We start from the raw sequence: 22,382 nt of genomic DNA, 5'->3' as shown, positions 1-22,382 counted from the left end.
TGAATGGCCCTGGGTTATCACAGGTTACCCTAACACGCCTCTTCAGCTATGTGGGAGCACTAAAATTGATTCCAGAGGCAACAGTCTTGCCGCCTTTGCTGCTGATCATGATATGTGCTATATGAATGATGGCAGCCCTTCTTTTTTGCGAGGCACGACCTATAGTAGCTTCTTGGGCTAAACTTTGATCTCACGGCACTTTGGCTCAAGCGTCCTATGGTTTATGGACATAGAGACACGTTGAAGCGACCATATTCCAACATACATAAAGATTAGTGGAGTTACGCAATGCTCCTCTACTGTCTTGCGTACAGTTGATTGGTCAAGGTTTAAGAAGCATATGGATGACGCATGTTGGGAAAGCCTTTCACTCAATATTGAGGATGCAGTCGCAGAAGAAATGCGAGCATTCATTTGCTCGCTTTCGTTTTGGATCTGAGGGATTCACGACGCATATAAAAGAAAGTCCAGCCTTGTATGGATAAATTGGAAGACAAGCAATAGAAAACTTTCTGTCAGTCGCTTGATCCCCGAAGATCGCTTTCGCACATATGGAGAACGGTGAGGGGTTTTCGCTCATGTCCGCCTCAAAGGAAGCCCTTCGTTACTCTGGCCCTAGTGCTACCAACGCCGTTCGCAGCTTGAAGTGGCTGAAGAGTTCTGTGCAAGGGTTGCTGGGTCTGTGGTCATCAATACTGACACAGCACTGAATGACATCCCTTCTATGATAAGGGGTGCATAGCTTTTGCATATTCACAAAAACAATAAAGAAGACACCTCATTTCTCATTCGCAGTATCATTTTTAAAGGGACCTTGAAGTCGAACATTATGTTTAGCTGAATTAGTAAATCGTAATTCTGTGGCATCAAAATGGTGACGATTAGCATTAGAGGAGTGTTGGCAAATCAGAAAAGATGCAAGAACAAGAGACTTGTGATGACGCCGCCCTGAATTTCTTGCTACTGCTTGAAGCAGCGTCGTGGATTTTGACTGTGTCTGTGAGAGTCTGGATTATTTTTTATTGCTTACCATTTAAGGACTGTGTAGCACTCTGAAAGAACCAAATACTCTACCTTGCTAGTTATCAGAGCCCTGCTGCGCCTATAATTGACTGAAAAGTGAGAAAATACTTTGAAATCCATGACATCACACCAGTGTGCTGGCACTGAGGTACTGTCGCTGAACTCAAGTATGGAAAGTATGGTCTAAATTTTCTCCAGTAATACTCAAGCATTTTCCTGCCAAATGATTGATGGTAGATCGTTTGAAAGTATACTTTAGCAGTGTATGTTGATTTAGCGATGCTTCGCAGCGTTTCTTCTAAAGAAAAATTCACTGTACTGTAAAAGAGATACATAATGTATGTCGTACATTTCAGCATAATACTCAGCAAAACTTATTTAGCATCAAACGAAACTAAGATGATGTTCACAATGTGCTAGGTAATTGTCTTATAATTGGTGCGCAGGATAATTAAATACCGTGCTTGTAGCTGATAGGAAGTGAAAAGTCTGCACAGGGCACTTGGTTATGAGCCTTGTGCAAGATTCTTCAATAGGTCCTTCCCCAGTATGCGCCCAAAGCTACCAGTGGGAAGATTTGGTGGGTGATAAAAGCATTAATTTGTGCAGTACCGTGCTATGTATTTCTGCACACATAACATCGCATTCAAGTGTTCTGTGTTCAAGTGATCAATCAAGTGATCAGGTGTTCAATCAAGTTCAATCTGGTTCAAGTGTTCAATCAAGTGATCTCGTGTTTTGGTGCTTGTGCTTTATGGAGCTTGTCTCCACTGCTCTGAAGTTTCAAAAGAAGCACTTCCTATTTACTTACACCACGAACATGCTTGCCAGTTCCACTTATTATAAGTGATATAAATTACTCTGGGCTTGTTCTTTTCACTGCATGTCTTGCAAATTTCTTCATCCTCTTATTGCTGTTCTTTTGGGTTAGCAGAATGGAAAGTGGGATTGGTTGGTATTGACCAAATGTCACATGTGAAAGATGTGATATAGAATACATATGACATGTTAGACAAGCATCTGTGTTTTATCTTAATTTTGATTTGTATCGTTCACGCTACAGCACATCATGTTCAGGCTTTTTGGCATTTGCATTTCGTTGAGCCATTGTATCTGCTTAAAGGTAGATTCCCTCATTTCCGTGTTCTTTCATGGGGTCGAATTTCAGTGTGGCCTGGGGTTGTGGGGGCAATAATTTCAGGACCAGCCTAAAAGTTATTGCAGTCATTACTTAACATAAGGTAGTTTTGCATTCAATAAGCATGATCTATTTCTTAACAGCATTTCCTCATTTCTTCTTGAGAAGTTCATGCATATTTCAAAAAATGTCAACACATCACACAGTCTATCTACTTTACCATCATGAGACAGCTGGGATTTTAATGTAATGTTGGGATGAATTGTGTAGCATATATTATGGGCTATTTTTGCATTGGCCTTTATACTTACGTGCGCTTGTTCTTGGTTGGTTCTCGGGTGCCTGTCTGCTTAGAAATTGATCTGATCACTCTCATCCCACAAATAATGTATGAATTTGTGAAAGGCTGGTATTAATGTTTCACCGTGTACTGTATTCCGGTATACACAATGGCGTTTGCATAATACCGTGTTACCAGGCACTGGTAGCAGCATCTGGTTATGCTTCATCTAACCGCAATGCCTTATAGACACATTTTCTTTTACCATTAGTGTTCTGTTGAAGAACATATAAGAAGGCAACATGTTCACAAATATGCTGCTGCTGGAAATTTAGACAGCAGTAAGGTAGAATACACTTGGTTACTGCAACGATAGCTGTTTGTTTGTCTGGTGGCGCTTTGTGCCATCAGGTAACACCACTGACTGGCCACTCACAATTAATTGCAACTGCAGTAACCCAATAATCTGCAAACACTATTGTATGTACCAAAATACCAGATGTGCTAAAGCTCTCGATTACTTATGCTCTTCCTTTTTTTCATGCCCCGGTTGAGCAGCTGTATGCTTGTCTCCTTCTTAGCTGAAAAGTATTAAGTGGGCACACTCACTTTGAATTGTGTGCTGAGATTTAGTTTCAGCTACAGTGGACACATCCCACATGTAGGATTAGACATAGCACTGGAGAATTTTAGGAGTGTTCCATTATGAGACTGAAGGGGAACAATGCCAACACTGCAATATGGGGAAACATAGGGAAGGCGGGAGATGGAAATTCAAGACGATGAGTGCCTTGAAGCTCACGTTCCTTCGCCGACATTGCATAGCGCACCTTTATTTTCAATTCTACACCCCCATCGCCAGCACACTCTCGGTCATTGCCTCGCCCACCCGCCTTACCCCATCTCCTCTTTAGAAGAACCGTGTCTATATATACTGTGCCGAGGGGAATATATGTTGCCTTGAAAAAGACAAGTCCACTTGTCAAAACATTGGCTCCTGCTTTTGCCTTGTTCTTGTTTTGCTCAACACTGCAACATAGTGACTGATACACAGGAAAGCCTTCCTGCTTAAAGGCTTGTTTAAAGTGATAATCTTTCTTTTAAAAAAAAGATTGGCAGTACTAATGCCTCAAGGTTCTTGCTTTTGACTTTCTTGACTCTCTTTCTCTGTTGTGAGGGATACTCAAGAAAAAAATTTAAGCTTGTCTTCACGTTGAGCAAGCTTTTGCTAATCACACAGTGCAGAAATGATATTGACAGTAAGACCACCATCATATACACGTTTTTGCATCGCAGTCCTTTGTGCCATTTCTTTGGGTGCCTTGACGTAAGAATTTGAGTGGGCAGTTTTGCAGGTAGTGAACAAATTTCATTTCATGGATCGGTGTTTTTCCTGGACAATTTTCGAACAGACGCTAAAAACGAAATAAATATTTCGTCTCTGCTAGTAAATTGTTGTTATAGAGTAGCAAGAAAGCTGCTCCTAATTTGGGGAGAGCCATGAAATCATAAGCTAGAAAATAGACAGAAACAAAACACAGCTCGTGGCACTGCCTTGAAGTTATTGCACCAACCCTTCATGACGTCATAAGTTCTGATGCCTAGTAAAGTTTTTATCAGTAAAGCTCTGCCGCAGCGTATTCTAAAAAAGACAGTGACTGAACTTTGCAAGTTTTGAGAATTCTGACTGTGCCACAATGACACAAATATGAGCGAGAGTATTTTGAAATCTGCGAGATCACACAGACATAGAGTCATGGACCAGCCTAAGCTGAAACAAAATAACAGCAAACAACAGATACTAGCGGCAGGGCCGAGCCACGAGAACGCAAAGCTGCGACGAGGTAAAACGTGTTCGAGAGTGCCCTTTGCTGCTGCCATGCGAATCAGCTAGTTTCTTCTGCTACGCTACTGAACGGCTTTCCGTTCTTGCGCCTACAGTCTCTGTTGTCTGCTGTTATTTTGTTTCAGCTTAGGCAGTCTGTGACTCTACTTGGCAGTGGTATTGTGCTCAAAATTGAAAAGCTAAAAATTTGACCTTCAGTTGGTCTTCCAGTATTTGGCCTATCACTTTGAAATCAATAGTGTCTTGAACAAATACTTTATCGGTCTAAGCTTATGTCGTGTTTCTCTTCAGTGTCCATTTCAGACAAGGATGTGGCACATTCTCCACATCGCTGTACAAATAGCAAACTCTAGACCAGTGGCTAGCTGATACTGGCATTGCACCTGGGCAAGGGCGAGAGGAGGGCACAAACAGGGCATGAAGTCAGGATTGCTGCATCACCGGCGAGGCAGAAATTCAGTACATCTCAGAAGCTTAGGAAGAGAGCTGTAGGATGAAGTGAGTCAAGGAGGTCAGGCAGATGTAGCATTGAGAAGAAGCTGTATACCGTGAAAAGAGGAAAAAAAAAGGCTTGTTTTTCGGATAAAGCAGTGAGAGTGATAGATTGTGGAACTGTGGAGGATTACTCTGTGTTGCTCTTCCTTTTCCTCTTGTTTTGTTTGATTGTTTTAGAATAGCTGTCGAAGCGCTGCGTTGTGCCATTGTTTCATCCTCAATTCCACTTTCTTTCTCTGTCGTGGTCTTCTACTAGCTTGCTTTTTTTTGTTCGAAAATGATCTTTCGAGGAAGGGAAGTATTGTCTTCCACCCCAAGGCGCACCAAGCCGCAAAAGAAACACGTACACAAGGGTTCCTCAGAAAGAAAGCCTTGTGCGGATTTATGCTGCTTTTGGGTGTGTGTCAGCATTTTCCTTTTGGGAAACTCACATCCATGCACATTTTTGGAAAATTCCTTTGCCATAAAATAATTTTTATGTGTGGTCTATGGAAAATGCGCTCAATGAAGACTTCTTTGACCTAACTTTAACTGTGACCTAACATTTGCTATAGCGTTAATGAGTCACTGCCACTACTTTTGTTGTGGCAAACAAGAACACAGTTTTGTGATGTTAGTTATCTCGCTGGGGCCTCAGGGCTTCGGTTTCAATGTCATGGTAGCCACGGTCATTCTAAGCTTCGAAAATGTCCCTCATACAGTTGTTGCCGTAAAGAACAAAAAGGAATGAATTATTGCTGGTTCAGCTGCTCCAGATGAATGCATATGCTCAGAGAGCATGAATATTCAATGATGTTACACAGGTTGAGAAGCCAAAAAGCTTTTGGCAGATGGTGAAAGCTGAACTTGAAGAGCTTGTGAGGAGGAGGTAAAAGGCTGAAAGAGCTAGTGAACCAGAGAAGTTATTTTCTTCGCATGGTTTGCGAAATGTGCTGTCTGAACAAGGACTACAAATTTTACTGCACTCTATAATTGCTGTATCCAGATACTTATACGGGATATAAGTATATCCTTTCATGGTTTTTGAAGCCCTTGTGTACCCCTGAATGTGTTCACAGCAAAGCTGTTAAGGGGACTTCCACAACAGCTTTCCCGTGGTAGTGTGCTTGGTACCAATTGTCAAAGAAGGGCTAGCAAACCAGTCAGCATGAAGGCCCTGAATTCGCATCAACACATAATTGTCAAGAGTTTTAGATAAATAAGTTACCTTTTTTCTGCCTCACTCGAATGAACAAAACCTCTTTGTGCGTTTAATCTTGATCAGTAGTTCATAATTTCTGTGTCTCATATAGTGTTTAAGTGGCTCTACTTCGGTGGTCAGTTAGAAAGGACCTAAATTGATGCATTTTATTACACTGCAAATGTGGATCGGCCGTGGAATTAAACACGCTCCTGCTGGTTTCTCCCTTCTTGGCTCACCGCACCAGCACAAAGGATAATGGCATCTGTCTTACGTTCCTTGACGCACGCAATCATGCTGTACTCTGTGTAATTAGGGCTTCATGCAGGGAGCTAAGTAAAAATATTTTATCAAAGACATTCTTATTTATGCTGCCTATTACCTCCGCTATGTTTTGTGCGTCAATGCAGCTCGGAGTGCTCGCTAAATGGCAATAGCAGCTGTCGAGTTCGAGCCCCGGGTTTACTTTACAAAGCGTTACCTTTACACTGCATTTGAGATGTAAGCTTGAAAGGTGCAGTTCATGTACAAAGGGCTTCATCTCTGCCGGTAATGTTTTTTCTTTTGCTGTCAAAAAGAAGCCGTGAAACTTCTTTTCTTGAAATCTGAGTAACATGTTGGGATAGTGCGAGGTCTTTCGAGAAACATATCCCCGACGAAGTCTTTGAAAAGGACCTGATGTGAACAAACGTACACAAAGAGTGCAGTGTATACTTTTTCCATTCCAGTTGAACTCTGCTGGTGCAGTATTGATAACAATGCCCAGCCTATATTGCTCCTTTCTTTCGTTTACAGTGAATAGCCTTCTTTGGCCCTTTTGCCCATTTTTGGCGTCGGTGGTTGGTGGTCGCAGGTTGGACCATTGCCTTGCGACTACTACCTTCAGATTTCGTGATGTGGCCATCTTTCGGCTTCACATACGAAGCTGTATGCATGCTTCACATGGCATGTGCGTTTTCAGCTTGATTGCGTTAAAAATGGATATTAATAATGATGTGTTGCTCACATGAGAAATTGAGGTTTTGTATTGTAAGCACAAGCTCAACAGCTGCCCAATGGAAAAAAAGTAAAAATAAAAGAAGACCAAATGTAAAAAAAGAAACAAGAAATGACAAAAAGTGCATTACATGAGAGAAACTTATCATATTGGGCAGACTTCCCTCCGGCATTAGTTTTGCATTGTATTGCCATGGAGAGTAATGACAGGATAGGGCACTAGATATCCACAAATGCCTATTGCAGCTGCGAGATGTTGGTTTCATCATGTAGGAATAAAGGTATCACAAAAGACTATTAAATAATCTGTGCCTTGGAAATTTTCTGAAGTTCGCTCGCAACAGCTCCAGCTGTTGAGTTTGAGTGCTGATGCTATTCTGCCCCCCAAGTTCATTAGGCCTGAAATACTGATTTAAAGGTCACATTTCTATTGACAAATTGCTTCACAATTGCTGTTTGTGCTCTATGACAGTCAACAAATGTTTGTGAATCACCTTTGCAAAGGCCAGTGCAGCTGTAAAACTTGTGTGAAACAGCTGGTACATTTTCTGGAGAGTAGAGCTTAGGTTCAGTAGCTATCTTAGGAGCAGTGTGCTCACTACAGTTTACTCCAGATTATAAAACTGAGAATTTGTAATTGCACTTATTTCAAACATATCTCAGATAATTTTTTTGACCCAATACATATTCACAGCGTATGAAAGCTAACTGGTTGTATCTTAGGAGGAGATTTCACTAAAAATAATAATAACTGGTGTCTTGACGCACAACAGCACCAAAATAATTCAGCTTCTACAGCTAGAAGCTGAGTAATATATATATATAAATATATATATATATGAACTGCGAGATTATTGAGAGGTGACTGGTCTAACAAATTTTCTAAAGTAATATGTATTGACCAAGCAGACCACAATACTGCTTGTCAAACCACAATATAACAAAATTGTGATCAGGGCAATAGTTCGTTCGTGACTACACAAGCACAGGCTGTGTGTAGTCATACCCATTCTTTCAGGGTTTGAATCAGTCTGAACGTCAAGTCTTACTAATCGTCTGTTGTGCTGTTAATATTCCTTGTACCCCAAGGTTCTATCTTAGACCCGTGTCTCTTTTTAAATGACATGTGGAGCTTTTGCTTGTCCATAAATTAATTGCATACGCAACGCTGGTTGTGCCATATTGTGATGCACAGCTTAACCAGAAATGACACAGAGCTACTATGCTAGTGACCAACCACGTAGTACCCCTTTGCTGCTGGTGTATTGTTTCGGCATTGACATAATCATCATTGTGCACCCATCGTAAAATTTTTCTTCGACAGAAGCACCTGTGCAACACAAAAATATGTCTAACGCATTGAGTGTGGACAAATCATCACAAAATGTAGCTACTAGTGTTGATGCTGCTGTTCATATCTTCGGTAGCACCCTATTCCGTAAAGGGTAATACATATACAGACAAGCTAAAGCTCTAATGACTTACTTTGTAATATTCTTGTTAAAGTACATACGTTGATGATGATTGTGTTCTGGTCCGTGGCAAATGGGGTAGCCAGGCAATGCTGGCTTCTCTCTATTAGCCAGGAACATTGCTAGCGAATCTGTGCAGCATCATGCATTTTTTCCGTGACCCGTTTCTGATCCGAATTTTTTTAATGAAGTGAATATTTTATGTTATATGCATCCAAACAACGAAAGTCGGGCAAAGATGACGAAAAATTCCTACTGAAGGTTTTGGCAATGAACCAAAGGTTTTTCTTATGAGCTGCCAAAAACTCAAACGTCATGTAAGCAGTGTGTGATTATTCAAACTTAATTCACTGTCATAACGGTGTGAAATATGACTGCAGATTATTTCAATACAATTTTTCTGCCACCCAAGGCAGCTTCCTTACATTAGGCTTTAAGCTCCAAAAATAGAGTTCAGAGGCTAAATGGTGCAGCGTAATGTGATGCATGGACATCTGTGAAGTTTCAGAGAGAGCCATATCTATCTGCGGTGCAAAGTCAACAAATTATGTGATTGGCATTGATGACACATTTATGAAAAAAATTTTGTTGTTTGTTTTTCTTAGCGGGGAATATTTTCTGCTAGGCATTGATTTCTGCAGGAATCCCTGGCTCAGAAAGTGCTACCCTCTTACAATCATCTATCTCTTCTGTCTCTATCTTTCCCTACTTTTCCTTTCCTCAGAGGAGGGTAATAAATGAGGCATATGTTTAGGCTAACCTCTCCACCTTTCCATTATTAAGAGGAGGCTATTTAACTCAAGCCAAACTTCAATATCTCTACTAAAAGAGTTGGCTGTGCATGTATCTTTTGGAGATGATTTGTGATGTTAAAGCAGTTACTAGGGTATCTTATGATGGGTGCTTAATGGTTGGCGATATGCTTTACATGATGATTGTTATAGAAAGCAGTGCATACCCATTTACACTCCCCCAGTGACACATGCCTTTGACTCAAGTTGGCTTCAAAGAAGTTTGTTGAGGAGTTTGTTGAGAACTGCAATACAGATATTGCAGTTCTGTAAACAAAATATCCAAAATGAAAAAAGTCCTATATGTGAGTTTACAGCCTAGGTGAAATTGTTATGTTGCTTACACTGGTTTCGCAGAAGGCCTACTCATAAGTTAGTGGTATATATTTTGAAGAGATGTATAATATATGAATTTTGTATGCTTTAGATGTCTCGGTAGGTGCAATTTATAAAATTATGATATTTTTTATTGATAAGTTACAGAATTGTAAACATGATGGTGTCACTTTTATTTAAATTTTGAAACGTCAGTTTCTGTGAAAAAAGATTGATGGCCTAAATGAATAATTTGCTCCCTACGGTTGGTGGATCCTAAACTTCTGTTTTCAATTCTATCAAACTTTTCTAGTGCAATGCACTGGATACAGAAAAGAATGATTTCTCTGTTCCCATATATATAGATAAGAGCTTATGGCGTAATGCTTACTCTTAAGTTCTCCTTCACATGAAATTTCCTTTGCTGTAACATATCTCACTACTGTCCTGGGCTTCAGTTTAGTTGTATAACAAGAAGATTCTCAGTGAAAGAGAACATGTCCAACCATGTATTATTTTTTTTACTTCATTTTATCTGGTAATTGCCATATCACTTTTATATCAATGCTGAGTGTATTTTAGAGTGCACGATGCAACTTTTGTGAGACGCATCTACTTTGCAGTGTTATCTTTAGCTTCGCAAGCGGGTAATTTATTCTATTCTGGGTTCCATAGATGGACACATAAAGGCATTCCTGTGTGTCAGCGTTTGTCCTGTTCTCTATATTCTATTCACTTCTGGCCAACTTAAACTTCCTATAAATTGCACAAATATCTGCCTCTTAAGCCTCCTAAATGCAGCGTTTTTTTCTCAACTAGGATGGTGCCCCTAGCAATGCCTTGCACATTGTTCCTTTATCACCTTTTTTTTTTATGCGTGTTATTTATGGGGTGCACTGGTAACAACCCTTCATTGTTGGCACCTGACAGAGGTGCCGGAACGTGATGAAGGAGCAGTAACAGGACAGGCGGGATGCGTTAATGACTGCTGCCTCCAGTTCGCCAGAAGATTGGGTGGGTGTGCACGCTTGCGTGCACCTGTAATCGATTGGGGCTGGCCATAGGTGGCCAGCCCCAATGGCTGGCCACCTATGGGCTTGGAAAGCCAGCGCAGCGCAAGCAAGACACGGGCAGTAGAAGGGTAGGTGAACACACAGATGCAGCGCCTCCCTGCATTTGTGCGTTCATATGCACGTAACACGCAGTACCCTCCTGTTATTTGCGTCTTGTTTGTGGTACACTAGTATTACTAGGTGGCATACCAACAAGCTCGCATTGCAGCACTAGTCCATCAGCTATTGAAAGGGTCTGTGATGTCCTCGGCGATGCACCACGGAGGGTGCTTCGAAAGCTGCAGGAGAGAACAGGCGATCTTTTATGCAAGATTGTAGGCTCCCTGCTATGTGCAGTTTGACTTACATGTTCATAGCAGTATTATCTACAGATCCTCAATGTTTTCTGTGTGACAAAATTGGCAGCAGAACCATCTGCGATGATTGTCTAGGTTATGCAAATGCGTTTGCGCAGCACACATACTGTACTTCCATCACAGCCGATTGAGCAAAGTATGATGGTGCACCATTTGGCGTTTTGAGATGTTGTAGTGCCCCTTTAATGCTTACGGATCCCGCAGATAAGTAACCAGGGTAAAGGCTGGTATCTCACTGTCTCCCTTAGCAGCGTGCTAAACTTGTGTTCCTGTGCATATCGGAATAAGCTAGTGAAGCACTAAGCTTCTGTCGAATACTGCAGGGGCATATGTTCACTTCTCACAGTTTCGTGATAAATGTGCTTGTTGATTTATTTTTCAAAATATGCATATGCAATGTCAATCTTTTTTGTCGCCTTTGAATGCAGTATGCAGGGAGTTTCAGCAAACATTTTTTTGCCAACTTGTGTGGAGCTATAAAATGTCCGGGTGTGCGTCACACGAATGCAACTGAGCTAGTATTGTTCCCTGTCCTCTTGAGCAAAAAAATGCATTCTACTACGAGGTCGTCATTAAATATCAAAAGATGAATTAGCCAACTTTTAAAGTCCTTACATGTGAAACAGAAGTTGCAGACTGTATTGAGCAATATCCAAATGATATCCTTCCGTGAACAAATAGCTGTTGGGATTTTCGTTTTTTCATGCTTTGTATAAAGCAGGTGGTATCTGAAAAATGTACATGACTTAGCTGAGACACCCTTTATGTGGGATATGATAGCAACCCTGTCTTTCATGTGGCCTATTGTGTAAATGATTACTGCTTTCAAAGTGCAGCTTCGGTGATAACTTGTTAGGTCATCTTCCCACACAATAACTGGATTTGATGGCATTGCTACTGTGTTCCCCTGTAATCGAGGTCTCAAACTAGTGTTATGCATCCAGTAGCTTGCATGGCACATGGCTTCCCCCAGGCCTCTTTGGGAGATATTTGTCTGAGGGTGAGATGGCTTTCTGAAGCCAAGGTGGAGTGGAGTGAACACTTACGAGGCCCATGTGGGTTGTGGATAGTAGGGGAGAGTTCCAGTTTGTCTGTATATGTCATACCTTTCACAGTATGCTGGGTGACGAGAGATGTAAATGGCAGCAGCTGCGTTGGTGGTGGCATCTTGTGGCTTAGCGTTTAACCAGAAAAGACACCGAACTATTGATGCAGCAATTGACAATATTTCACTTAGCTGCCGGTGTAAAGGGTCAGCGGTGATGTAATCATCAGTGCGCACTTCTTTTTAAAAATGTTTTCTTCGACCAAAACACCCATGTAGCGCAAAAATGTTTTGAATGCGTGATTGGGCAAAGTCACAAGATATTGCTGCCGAAGTTGTTACTGCCTTCCACATCTGCAGTAGCCTTTCATTCTGTGATAGGTAATACTTATATGGACGAGCTAAAGCACTCTGACAGCTCTGCAAATTGCATATACAAGACCCTTGCTTGAGGTGCTCTCATTCATGAGCTGTGATCAGTGGTATGCATGCTTCACTTGCCTGAAGAGCCTTCATCAACAAGCATTGCGCCACTGCGTACGACTTCTGTGACTCAAAATTTTGGTATTTGGTTTGCTTAATTGTTATGTGTAAACACAGAGTATGGTGCAAATGAGGGAAATCATCAGATTGGTAACGCTTTCAACAATCTGTTGTGATAACTTTAATTATTAAACTAAATATAGTATTGATATATCAAACAATTTTTCTATTCCTTTTGAATTTGCTGTGTGTAAGTTTGTTTAAGCACTGTAATTCCCTGTAAATGTCAGATTTATATTCAGTTCATCACTAAAATATCTATCTCTCCAGTTTGTTTCCAAAAGTGTAGTTGTGTCTCAATGCTTGAGAAAATAGAAACACTGAGGAACTAAGTGAATCTTTGAGTTGGTATCTAGTTGTGCTGCATTGCTTGACAAGCTTGATTGAAATAACAAACTAAAAAAAAGTACTTCATTTCTAAATGTCACCAGTAAAATCTGAGCCAGTTTCACAAGATCTTGACATGCAAATATATTTCTTTTCTGTATACTGGCACGAAAAATAGCAGTTGCATGTAGTAATGTTCTTCTGTTATGTTCCTAATATACTTCAGATTACTCCAGTATGACTGTTTGGTGAAGCAGAGAATCTATCAAGGACTTAATGGAATCTATTGCATCATCAGAGCCAAAGTTATTACTATATCATAACGCTGCAAACATTATCCTCTTTGAGATATTGTTTCTGACCAGCCATGGTTGCTTATGGACTCTGGTGTTGGGCTGCTAAGCACGAGGTCGTGGGATCGAATCCTGGCTGCGGTGGCCCCATTTTAATAGGGGTGAAATGCGAAAACACCCACATACTTAGATTTAGGTGCACATTAAAAAAACCCGGGTGGTCCAAATTTCCGGAGTCCCCCACTATGCCGTGCCTCGTAATTAGATCATGGTTCTGACACGTAAAAATCCATAATTTTATTTTTTTTAATTTTTAATACTTCCTTCAGTAAGTGCTACATCAGTCCTGGCCCTACTAATACAGGTGTGATGAAACAACGGACTCTTGCACTTTGTACATTTCCCTTCGTGTGATCCTGTTTGGAATGTACTATTGCAGGGATTCAATATTACCTATTTTACACTGCTTGCACTAGATGCCACAAAAACACATTACCATTTAACTTGTTCTCTGGTATTGTAGAATAGATGATACTTTTCCTCTCAAGCTTCTCATCTTAACTTGATTCTACCTCGCATATTTGTGCTAATACTGTATAGCCATTATATCTAAAGTTATAATGGCACTTGTTGCTCTTCAACTTTGGTATAGTAGTATAGTTTCAGAATTACAAATCATCAATCCAAAATCCTGATTCGAAATACTGTAGCTGCATTATTGTTGATGTCATGACTCTACATTTTTTAAGATATTTGGATTCTGATCAGTAGTTTCAGTGAAATATAAAGTTCCTGTTCTTGTGTAGCTCGTAATGTTCATTTGTGTGTAAACAGGTATATTTTCATTATGTTTGTCACTTTCATTGTATGTTCGATTTGAACTTGCCTTACTTGAAAGGAAATGTAAATTTCATGTCTCCGGGTAGAAGACAAAGTTTGTCTTCATGTAATACCGCAAGAGCAATGCTTTAGTTGCATGCTCCATCCTAACCATTGCAGGACGGTAAAACGCGCAGAGTTTATGCACGATGTACTCTTGTGGATAAGTAAAATGCAAACAAGGCCAACTGTAGCACTTTCCTTTGTTTACACATTTAGAACTTCATGTAATGTTGGCATTATTTAGGCTTGTAAGCTTAAAGGTCTGGGTACTGTCTTGTCTTTGACGACCGTAACATTGGTGTTGTACGAGTGTCCTTTTTAGTATTATAAGAGATGTTCTACTTTACAATTTCGCCTTTGTGTTTCAATTGACCACGATAGTACATTCTTGCAGAATTTATTCGCATGAAAGACGTCAAAAAAGAAGTGTAATGTCACATTATTTTGATACCTGGTGCGTGCTGTTGCATTGCCACCGAGATATATGAAACTGCAGAGCTGTGTGAGCTCTTAGGTTAGAGGGATGATATAAGCACTTTTAAGTAAAGTTAAAGCGGTAGCTTATTATGTCAAAGTTTCCATGCAAAGCTTCCTTTTCACCATGAGAAAAAATTTGCAAATGAGAAAACAGCCTAAATGTCGGACTAGGTAGGTGCTACTATTGTAAGAGTACGATAACGGATACTGGGGCAGTGACAAGTCTAAATTAAAACTCTTAAATTGTTGTCAGCCACTCGTGATCGAAAAAGGCTATTGTGTTTTGACAGGAGATAAAGTGCAGCTTGTACAGTTTTAGTCAATAATTTTTCTATGCAAGATGCCACACGTCACTTGGCTTTTACGGTTGTTTCTGTGGGATTGCGGCACCCCGCTTTGTTGATGCCCTTGACCCAAAGAAGCCAGTAGCATGCAGCGGAGTATGACCTCCACAATCACTGGTACAGCTTCTTGGGGCAGTATGTTTGCCTTGGGCGATTTGAATTGCAGAAGAATTGTGCAGCTCTGTTCAGTCATTATTTCGCTGTAACTAATTCATCTGTTCATATACACAAACGATGGGAGGTTTCTGACTGTGGTGCCTAACATCTAGGTTCATTGAATGCTTGCTTTTATGTCCCTTCAAGTGAGCCTAATAATTGCAGCATTTAGGGCCATGATATTCATGAATGGACGATTATCTTGGTGAATTTGAGTTCCGCCCACTTATCATGGCTCTACTTGTATGAGATGTCCATATGTTCCAAGTCGAGACAGTGGGACTGTTGTAATTTGTATTTGGACAGTAGAGCTGTCTTGGAGGTAACGAGCACATGTGATCTCACAACTCTGTTGCCTTGAATGTGCAAGCCTACCTCGCTCGTTTTGAAAGCAACACTTCCTTCTATGCGCCTGCCTTCTTCATTAGTTGTCATGAATTTATTTGTGCATTGGTTAGCGTAGCTGAAGACAATAATTCTTTAGCCGGAGAAAGTATAAACTTGGTGCCTTCTAGCATATTGCAGTTGACGTGTGTGATTGACTTACTCAGACTACATCTCACTAGTTGGTGTAAAATATGAGTTACATGCAGATATGTGGAATTTACGTGAAACTAGAAGTTCATATCTGAGTGAAAGCCAGTATCCATAGAATGTGTTGATTTCTTTCTTTCTCCTTAATATATACAGGTCCAGAAATTGGAACCTGTAGAATTGTTAATGATCCCTGAGTGATGGGGTGGTTGCATGGGCTGTGGTTTATTTAGTAGTTGCAAGGTTGTGAGTTTGCAGAGCATTTGTTCTGTTCTGAGGAGCAGTAGAGAAAAAGGCAATTGTTGAACTCCCTATGAACAACTCATTCGTGCTCATTTGTGGCTGACATGTACCTGAATGCCATTAGGATATCACTTGAGTTGACTCACTCTATCCGGGTGACAATGTTGACATCACAGAGTGGTACGTGACAGCTTGTTTACAATGTTCAATAATTGATACGCAACAAAGTACTCGATAAAAACAATCTAGAAAATAAGCAGCTGGTTTTTGGGCCCTGCCTTGCTACAGTGCATGCACAGGGGAAGGATGAAGAAAAAAAGAAAGGAGTGATTGATGATGATAATAAATGAAAAGCAGTATGAATATAAAGCTATCTGATGCTACACTACTCAAGCTGTGTGTTTGGTGTCTCAAGATTACTAAAACTGCCCCCTCAGTCACTCCAGTACAGTTTCAATGAGGTCAACGACTGAAAATGAAGTTCTTTTTTCACTGTGGTCGGCGATCAGTACATGCAATATGGAATAGACAAAATGCTAGAAGTAGGCTTTTCCACACCACTGGGCTACCTTACCCAGCATGGCTGGCCTCATGCTTACTGCAGCATTGAGCCGAGGGTAGGCTTGCAATCAACGAGGACATAGTATGAGAGAGGTGTTGGCTAGGATAGCAGCAACAGCTCGTGCGCTTGTGCTATACAACCATTTCTGTGGTGACGTCCCTCATCATGTGGGGTTCAAACGGCATGTGCGGGGAAGTGGACTTGCAACATTTCGCATATTCCCTATTGAGGATGCCTGAATCTGCACTGCTCACATGCATCTAAGGCAAAGGGAAACATGCACGCCAGCATCCCAGGCACTTGATGATATTCACAGTTTAACATGACCGGCAAGGTGTGCGTAACACCTGTTGAATGGCACATGGAAGTGTGTCCTCTGCTCAAAGCTTTTTGGTGTGTGGCAGAAGATGCAGCAACCTTTTCGAGGATCACATTTTATCATGCCCTGGCCCAGTGCCAAAAAACAATGAGCAGGGTTTTATGGAAGGAAAAATTATCATTTGCCTAAGAGTAGCATGGAACTACAAACTTCCCCCACCTTTTGGACTTGTGCCGAACTGATCTGAAGTAAGGTGTAGGCTTTTGCTGCCTCACTTGTAGCTTTGCTGTTGCAGGACTCATGTCAGAAGTTTCTGTGGGCAAATGCTCCCTTAGCAGTGCCTTGGGATTGCTGTGAAAGTGACATTTTTGATTAGAATTGCGTAAAGGCCAACTGCGCACGAAAATTTTGGCTTTGTAGAAAGCCTAGCTTCAGATAGCGTATCTGTAGTGCTGCTTCTGTGTGAAATTTGATGTGTTAATCATGAGAGGATGTCACAAAAGACATGCAGTTGTAGACAAAATAGAAAAAAAAACAATAAATGCCACCATTACCGTTTACCAGAAGTTATGCACAACTCAGAATGCGCATAACTCTGCATGACCTCCAAAATCAGGCACAGCTCATGTCTGCTAGAGGTGCACTGAAAGCTCTCGGAAACGTGCTGGAGGCTGTCATATGTGCTAAACACCTAGTTGTGTGCGTCGTCTGCTCAAGTGCATTTTAAAGGCTCAGTAATCAATAATAAGAAAATGAGACAATTCCTAGTCCTGTAACTTTATCAAGATTGCTTCAGTAGTATATTGCTAATTTACTACCAGTTTAGCCTAATTGAAAATGCATTGCCATTGGCCTTTTAGAGATCTTCGAGCAAAGCTGCAGAAACTCGGCCCAAATCCTATACACCCTATGGCGATAGTCATTAAGGACCCATTTCTGGCTGCAGCAATTAAAACATGTCAGAGTGAGCTCAGGAAGACAGAGCACTAGCAATTGGGGCAAGTTGTGCAGGTTGGTAAAATTTCATAATGAACATCGCAAGACAGACAGCGACTAAGAAATGAAATAGACGTGACAGGTGCTGTCATGTCAGTTTCTCTTTTTAGCCCTTGTCTTTCTTGTGCTGTTCATTATGCAATGTCACTAGCATTGACTAACTACAAGTGCTCTTGCAAAAATATTAGAAAGCTGTTTAAATTACTAGTGTATGCGCGGAGCTGTGGAAAGACTTGAATGATGATTTGCGTCGGCCTTGTTTGTGACTTTGCTTGTGGTATTAGCCCCATCCCTTCTCCATTTGTTGTGAGAGTAGGAGACATTACTGAAACTGAATGTTTCTGCTGTTTTGGAATTGTTCAGCTGGTGTCCGATGAAAGATAAATGCACATACATACGTGCACGCACTCGCACACTATCTGGCTGGCTGGTGAATGCATGCAGGTCATGGGCCAGAAATGATGTAGCGTGTTCATCAAAGCTTTGAGTATATTGTGAATGCTATAAAATACTTTTTTTTTTTACAGCTGCATGCCCTTACCATTGTCCTTACTGATATGTTGGTTGCAACATCTGATTGATATAAAGCCTCTATTCCTTTACAACATGGCTGTTCACAGTTGATGTATAAATTGCCCACAGCAAACAACTTTTAGCATTGAACTGAACGTTTAACTCTGTTGACTTAACTACAGTTTAAGGTCTATAGATCATTAAACGAGTGTGCAAGTATGAGCAGTTTTGATACCACAGGTTTTAGAAAGTCTTGTGCATTTAAGCAGCTTACTTCAACAATGGTGCACCGGTATATTTGGCAGCACATCTGCATTTACTGTTTATAATGTTTTGCTTCTTGTCTCATTGCCTCTCTTCTTTTGGTTGCTCAGATGACTTGACATATGCATGTTGTGTCAAACGTTAAAGCAGCGCTGCACTGAGCTTACTCTGTTAATACTTTATATGATGAACACCTAAGTCGCGATAAACTGTTCCACTCTGAGTGATTCATCAAAAGTATTTTGGGACACGGCTGTTGTGCCTGTCTGTCAAGCAACGACGGGTCAGATGGGCGCGGCCCGCAAACGTATTGCTAAATGCTGGGCTAATGGTAGATCTGGGATCAGCTCAGAGTGAAATAGTTTTACGTTATGACCGACCTAATGACAAAAAAATTGGATATGTGTGAGAGTGTTTGTGTCTCTTGTTTTGCTGCTTTTCATCTGAAGACTTTTCTTATACTGCATCGAACACTCCAAACCAGTATCCTGCTCAGTTCCGTCGTCATTGTCTGTTTCAGTGGGGCATTCTCCCAGGTTGTGCTTGCGGAGAGCAAGGACACGCCAGGAGTCATGCACGCCATCAAGTGCATTGACAAAAAGGCCCTCAAGGGAAAGGAGGACTCCCTCGAAAACGAAATTAAGGTTCTCAGAAGGTCAGTGCATGTAAACGTTTTCCATGGAATGGCGCAAGGCATCAGTTGGGCATGTGCCTGAACATGATGGCAATTTACTATTGACTATGTGCACGTACCGATGCAGCGTCTAAAGTCATCAGTGGCGCATCACAAGCATTACACTCTTCATCAAATGTTTCAAAGCTACTGTGCATGTAGTCTGATCTGTGCAAATGCCTAATCATTGCTCATTGGAATGGGCGATAGAATCAGGAGTGAGAAAAGGAAACAAAAATGCTCTTCTGGGCTGCAGCAATGTCAGAAACAGCTTTGAATGGCTGCCAGCATAGTTAGACATCTCGGTACTTGTACTGTGACTGGAGAAGGCACGTGCATGTATAGTTAAGGAACGCATGCTACGTCCCTTGACAGTGGCCCCTTTTTGCTCTGAATATGGTTCACCGCAGAACACGACTGTGTAGAGCCGAAGCTTACCTAAAGGAACCGGCCATAATGCATTGCGTAATACACCTTTGCTTCCCATACACTCCTTAATGGATGCCTCGATCTGAGGTGATCTGAGTTAGGCCTGCGCCGTCAACACACAAATGGCTTGAATTTAAATTTGACTTTGGCTAGCTACCTAGACATTTGTGCGGCATGACGTTTGTATGCATGCACACGTACAACTATTGCTAGCTTTTTTGTAGATTACGCTAGATATCTTTTTCTGAAGGAACTACTGCACTGAATATTTTATGCAATACCTAAACAAAAAGCAGAATGAAGGCACTTTTTACTCATAAAAGCTTTATTAATGAGATACATGTCATAAAAAGGTGTAAACTGCCAGAATTGAGATTGTGAAATAACAGTGAACAAAGTTTGTAAAGACACGTTTGTATCTACTAAGAAAAGTATGTAACAAAAATTATGAAATATGCAAAATGTATTGCCATCTCATAGGCACTGGCTCCGAATAAAATGAAGATTTTCATTGAACAGGCATTCCACTACAAAAATTTAACTGCAAGCACTACAGGCTGATTTGCATCGTCATCACTTTCAGAGTCTTAAGTCTCACAAAAATGCAGCATTCTCAGACTAGCTGCTGCTCGATCCATTGATAAAATGAGCCGTGGATGAAGCGGAATCACGAGACCTGCGATCTTTCGAAGCATGCGCGCCGCTCCCGGAGGCAGCCATTCTTGCTTCTTACTTTGATGATCATGAAACTTGGGAATTAGTTCAAAAATCACTGTCTGTGGGAAAAAAAAGCAAACTGCTTAGAAAAACAAAATATAGTTCTCCTCCTTCACACCAGATAGCACAGTGTGTCTGTGAGCAGCGCGGAAGGTCTCAAAATTGGTGTTTCAAGCCGTCCGTTGCACAATCGGCGTGGTACGGAATGAGGTAAAGCTGGGTGGACCTGTGTGGAAGAAGAGTGCAGTAGGCATGAAAGATACTTACATTATTTGGAAAGTTGTTCCTAATTTTTAAGTGTGGCCTACTAAGTTGTATCTTCTTGTAATACAGCTGCATTTTATACAGAGGTGCAGCGCTTCTTGCCAAATGTGATGGTCAGCTCATATTTTTACGCCTCACTACAAGGCTTTTTGTCCACTGAGCATGTCATTGCCCGGTATATATTTATGCTGGAAATAAATTGCACTTGAACTGTGTGTCGTGCTTCTGTCACAGTGCAGAACTTTTGTCTGTCGCTCTTTGCAGCGATAAGCCTGAATACAAAGGCCAGGAATCCGACATGGATGTGTGCACATAAAAAGTTGTTGCAGTTCTCTGCCAGTAAGATGGAAGTGCCCCCTTAACCCCCCCTCTCCCCCCCCCCAAAAAGAAATTGCAGACATGGTGCACGACATCATTTTCATTTATCAACTATTCTTGGAGCTGTAGCTTAGGGACACAATGCTCACATACTCTTATGTGTGACTTTTGCTTTTGTTTCTTACGATTTCTCTATGTTGCCACACCTCAACATAGCTATACTAGACCTCAGAGTTCTGTGGAAGCAGGCTCAGCAGTAGATGCTGACATTTTTCATTATTAGCTGATGAGCTTTCTTATTCATAGCAGCATTGCTTCGTTTTACCACTCTCATTCTGTGCGCCTTTTTCAGGCTTTTAAAAATGCCATTGAGGTGTCGTAAAGTTATTCTTGAACCCATTCTTTAATGAAGCATTTCATGGCCGCCTCTGTGATTGCCTGGAAAACAAAAAGGAAGCAGCTAGCAGCTAGCAGCTGCGTGGTTTTACAAAGAGCGTGCTACCTGTAGATGTGCTATTCAGTGAAACACATTGAGTTTCTTCTTTGATATATCTAACTATCTCGCAGCAGCACTCTTTGTGGTGTTGTGTAGACGACCATTGATGTCAGGGTTATGAAGACATTGAAATTCTCCTGGCGTTTCTTTACTTTTAAGCTAATGGTTGCCAAATAAAATGCGTTTTTAAACTGTTCAAAACGCGCAGCTGCTCCTTCTTGCAGAAGTGGTAGAAATGACCGATTCCTTGCAGTTTCTACAGATTTCTTGCAGTAATACAAAACACTGAAATGATATTATGTATCAGACCCTGGTGAGCAGAAAGCAGCAATTGTTGAGTTGTACTTTATAGAGGAGCACCTGTTCTTGTGCCACGGGATAAGGTGATAAGTCATTAGAAGCAGATGTACAGAATTCCTTGAAATACAACATCAGATGTTGAGAGCATATAAGAGCCCTATGCACTAATTAATTGAAGTAAAATTACACTCAACAAATCAAATAAAATATTGACTATGACATTTCTGGGGACCATACAGGTCCTTTGTTACACAGCCATAGGCACAGCAGTGACTTATCGACATTGTGAACAAGAGACCCATATGGGCGTCAAAATGTCACAATTCATATTTTATTTTATTTGGTGTCTGTTTATTTCAGTTTTGTTCTGTGCTAGCAAGGTGGGTTTTTGTCAAGCACTAGTACCCCATTGAAAACACTCCACCCGTACGACATCCGAATTATGTCCGCACATCCATGCGCCATTTCGGATACAAATGGGACATCCGCGGGATGTCCAGTTTAGTGTATCCCATTACCGATGTCCCAAGGATATTGCACATGGTTATATTTCGGACATCCTGCCATGAATGCCCCGAGGTTATCCCACGCGGACCTTTTTGGACATACACATGAATATTTGCCCTCTAACTGAGGCCTCATCTTTGAGTGTCCTTGTAACAGAATTATGTTCTCTCGCATGTTCAAATTACAATCCAACGCTATCATGTCAAGCTCGTTTG

The 22,382-nt window shown here is 41.1% G+C and overlaps 1 protein-coding gene across 1 annotated transcript in view; it reads left to right on the top strand.

Moving 5' to 3' along the window:
* Positions 1–22,382, top strand: part of CaMKI (Calcium/calmodulin-dependent protein kinase I) — a 71,776-nt gene that overhangs the window by 3,379 nt on the left and 46,015 nt on the right. The window contains exon 2 of the mRNA XM_075668832.1: positions 18,984–19,118. Within this exon, the coding sequence (XP_075524947.1) occupies positions 18,984–19,118 (135 nt within the window). The remainder of the gene's footprint in view (positions 1–18,983; positions 19,119–22,382) is intronic.

This window comes from Dermacentor variabilis, chromosome 9, assembly GCF_050947875.1.
Source record: "Dermacentor variabilis isolate Ectoservices chromosome 9, ASM5094787v1, whole genome shotgun sequence".
NCBI classification, from domain to species: Eukaryota; Metazoa; Arthropoda; class Arachnida; order Ixodida; family Ixodidae; genus Dermacentor; species Dermacentor variabilis.
Note: the sequence above shows the minus strand (reverse complement) of the source record. Positions and strands in the feature narration are given on the sequence as shown.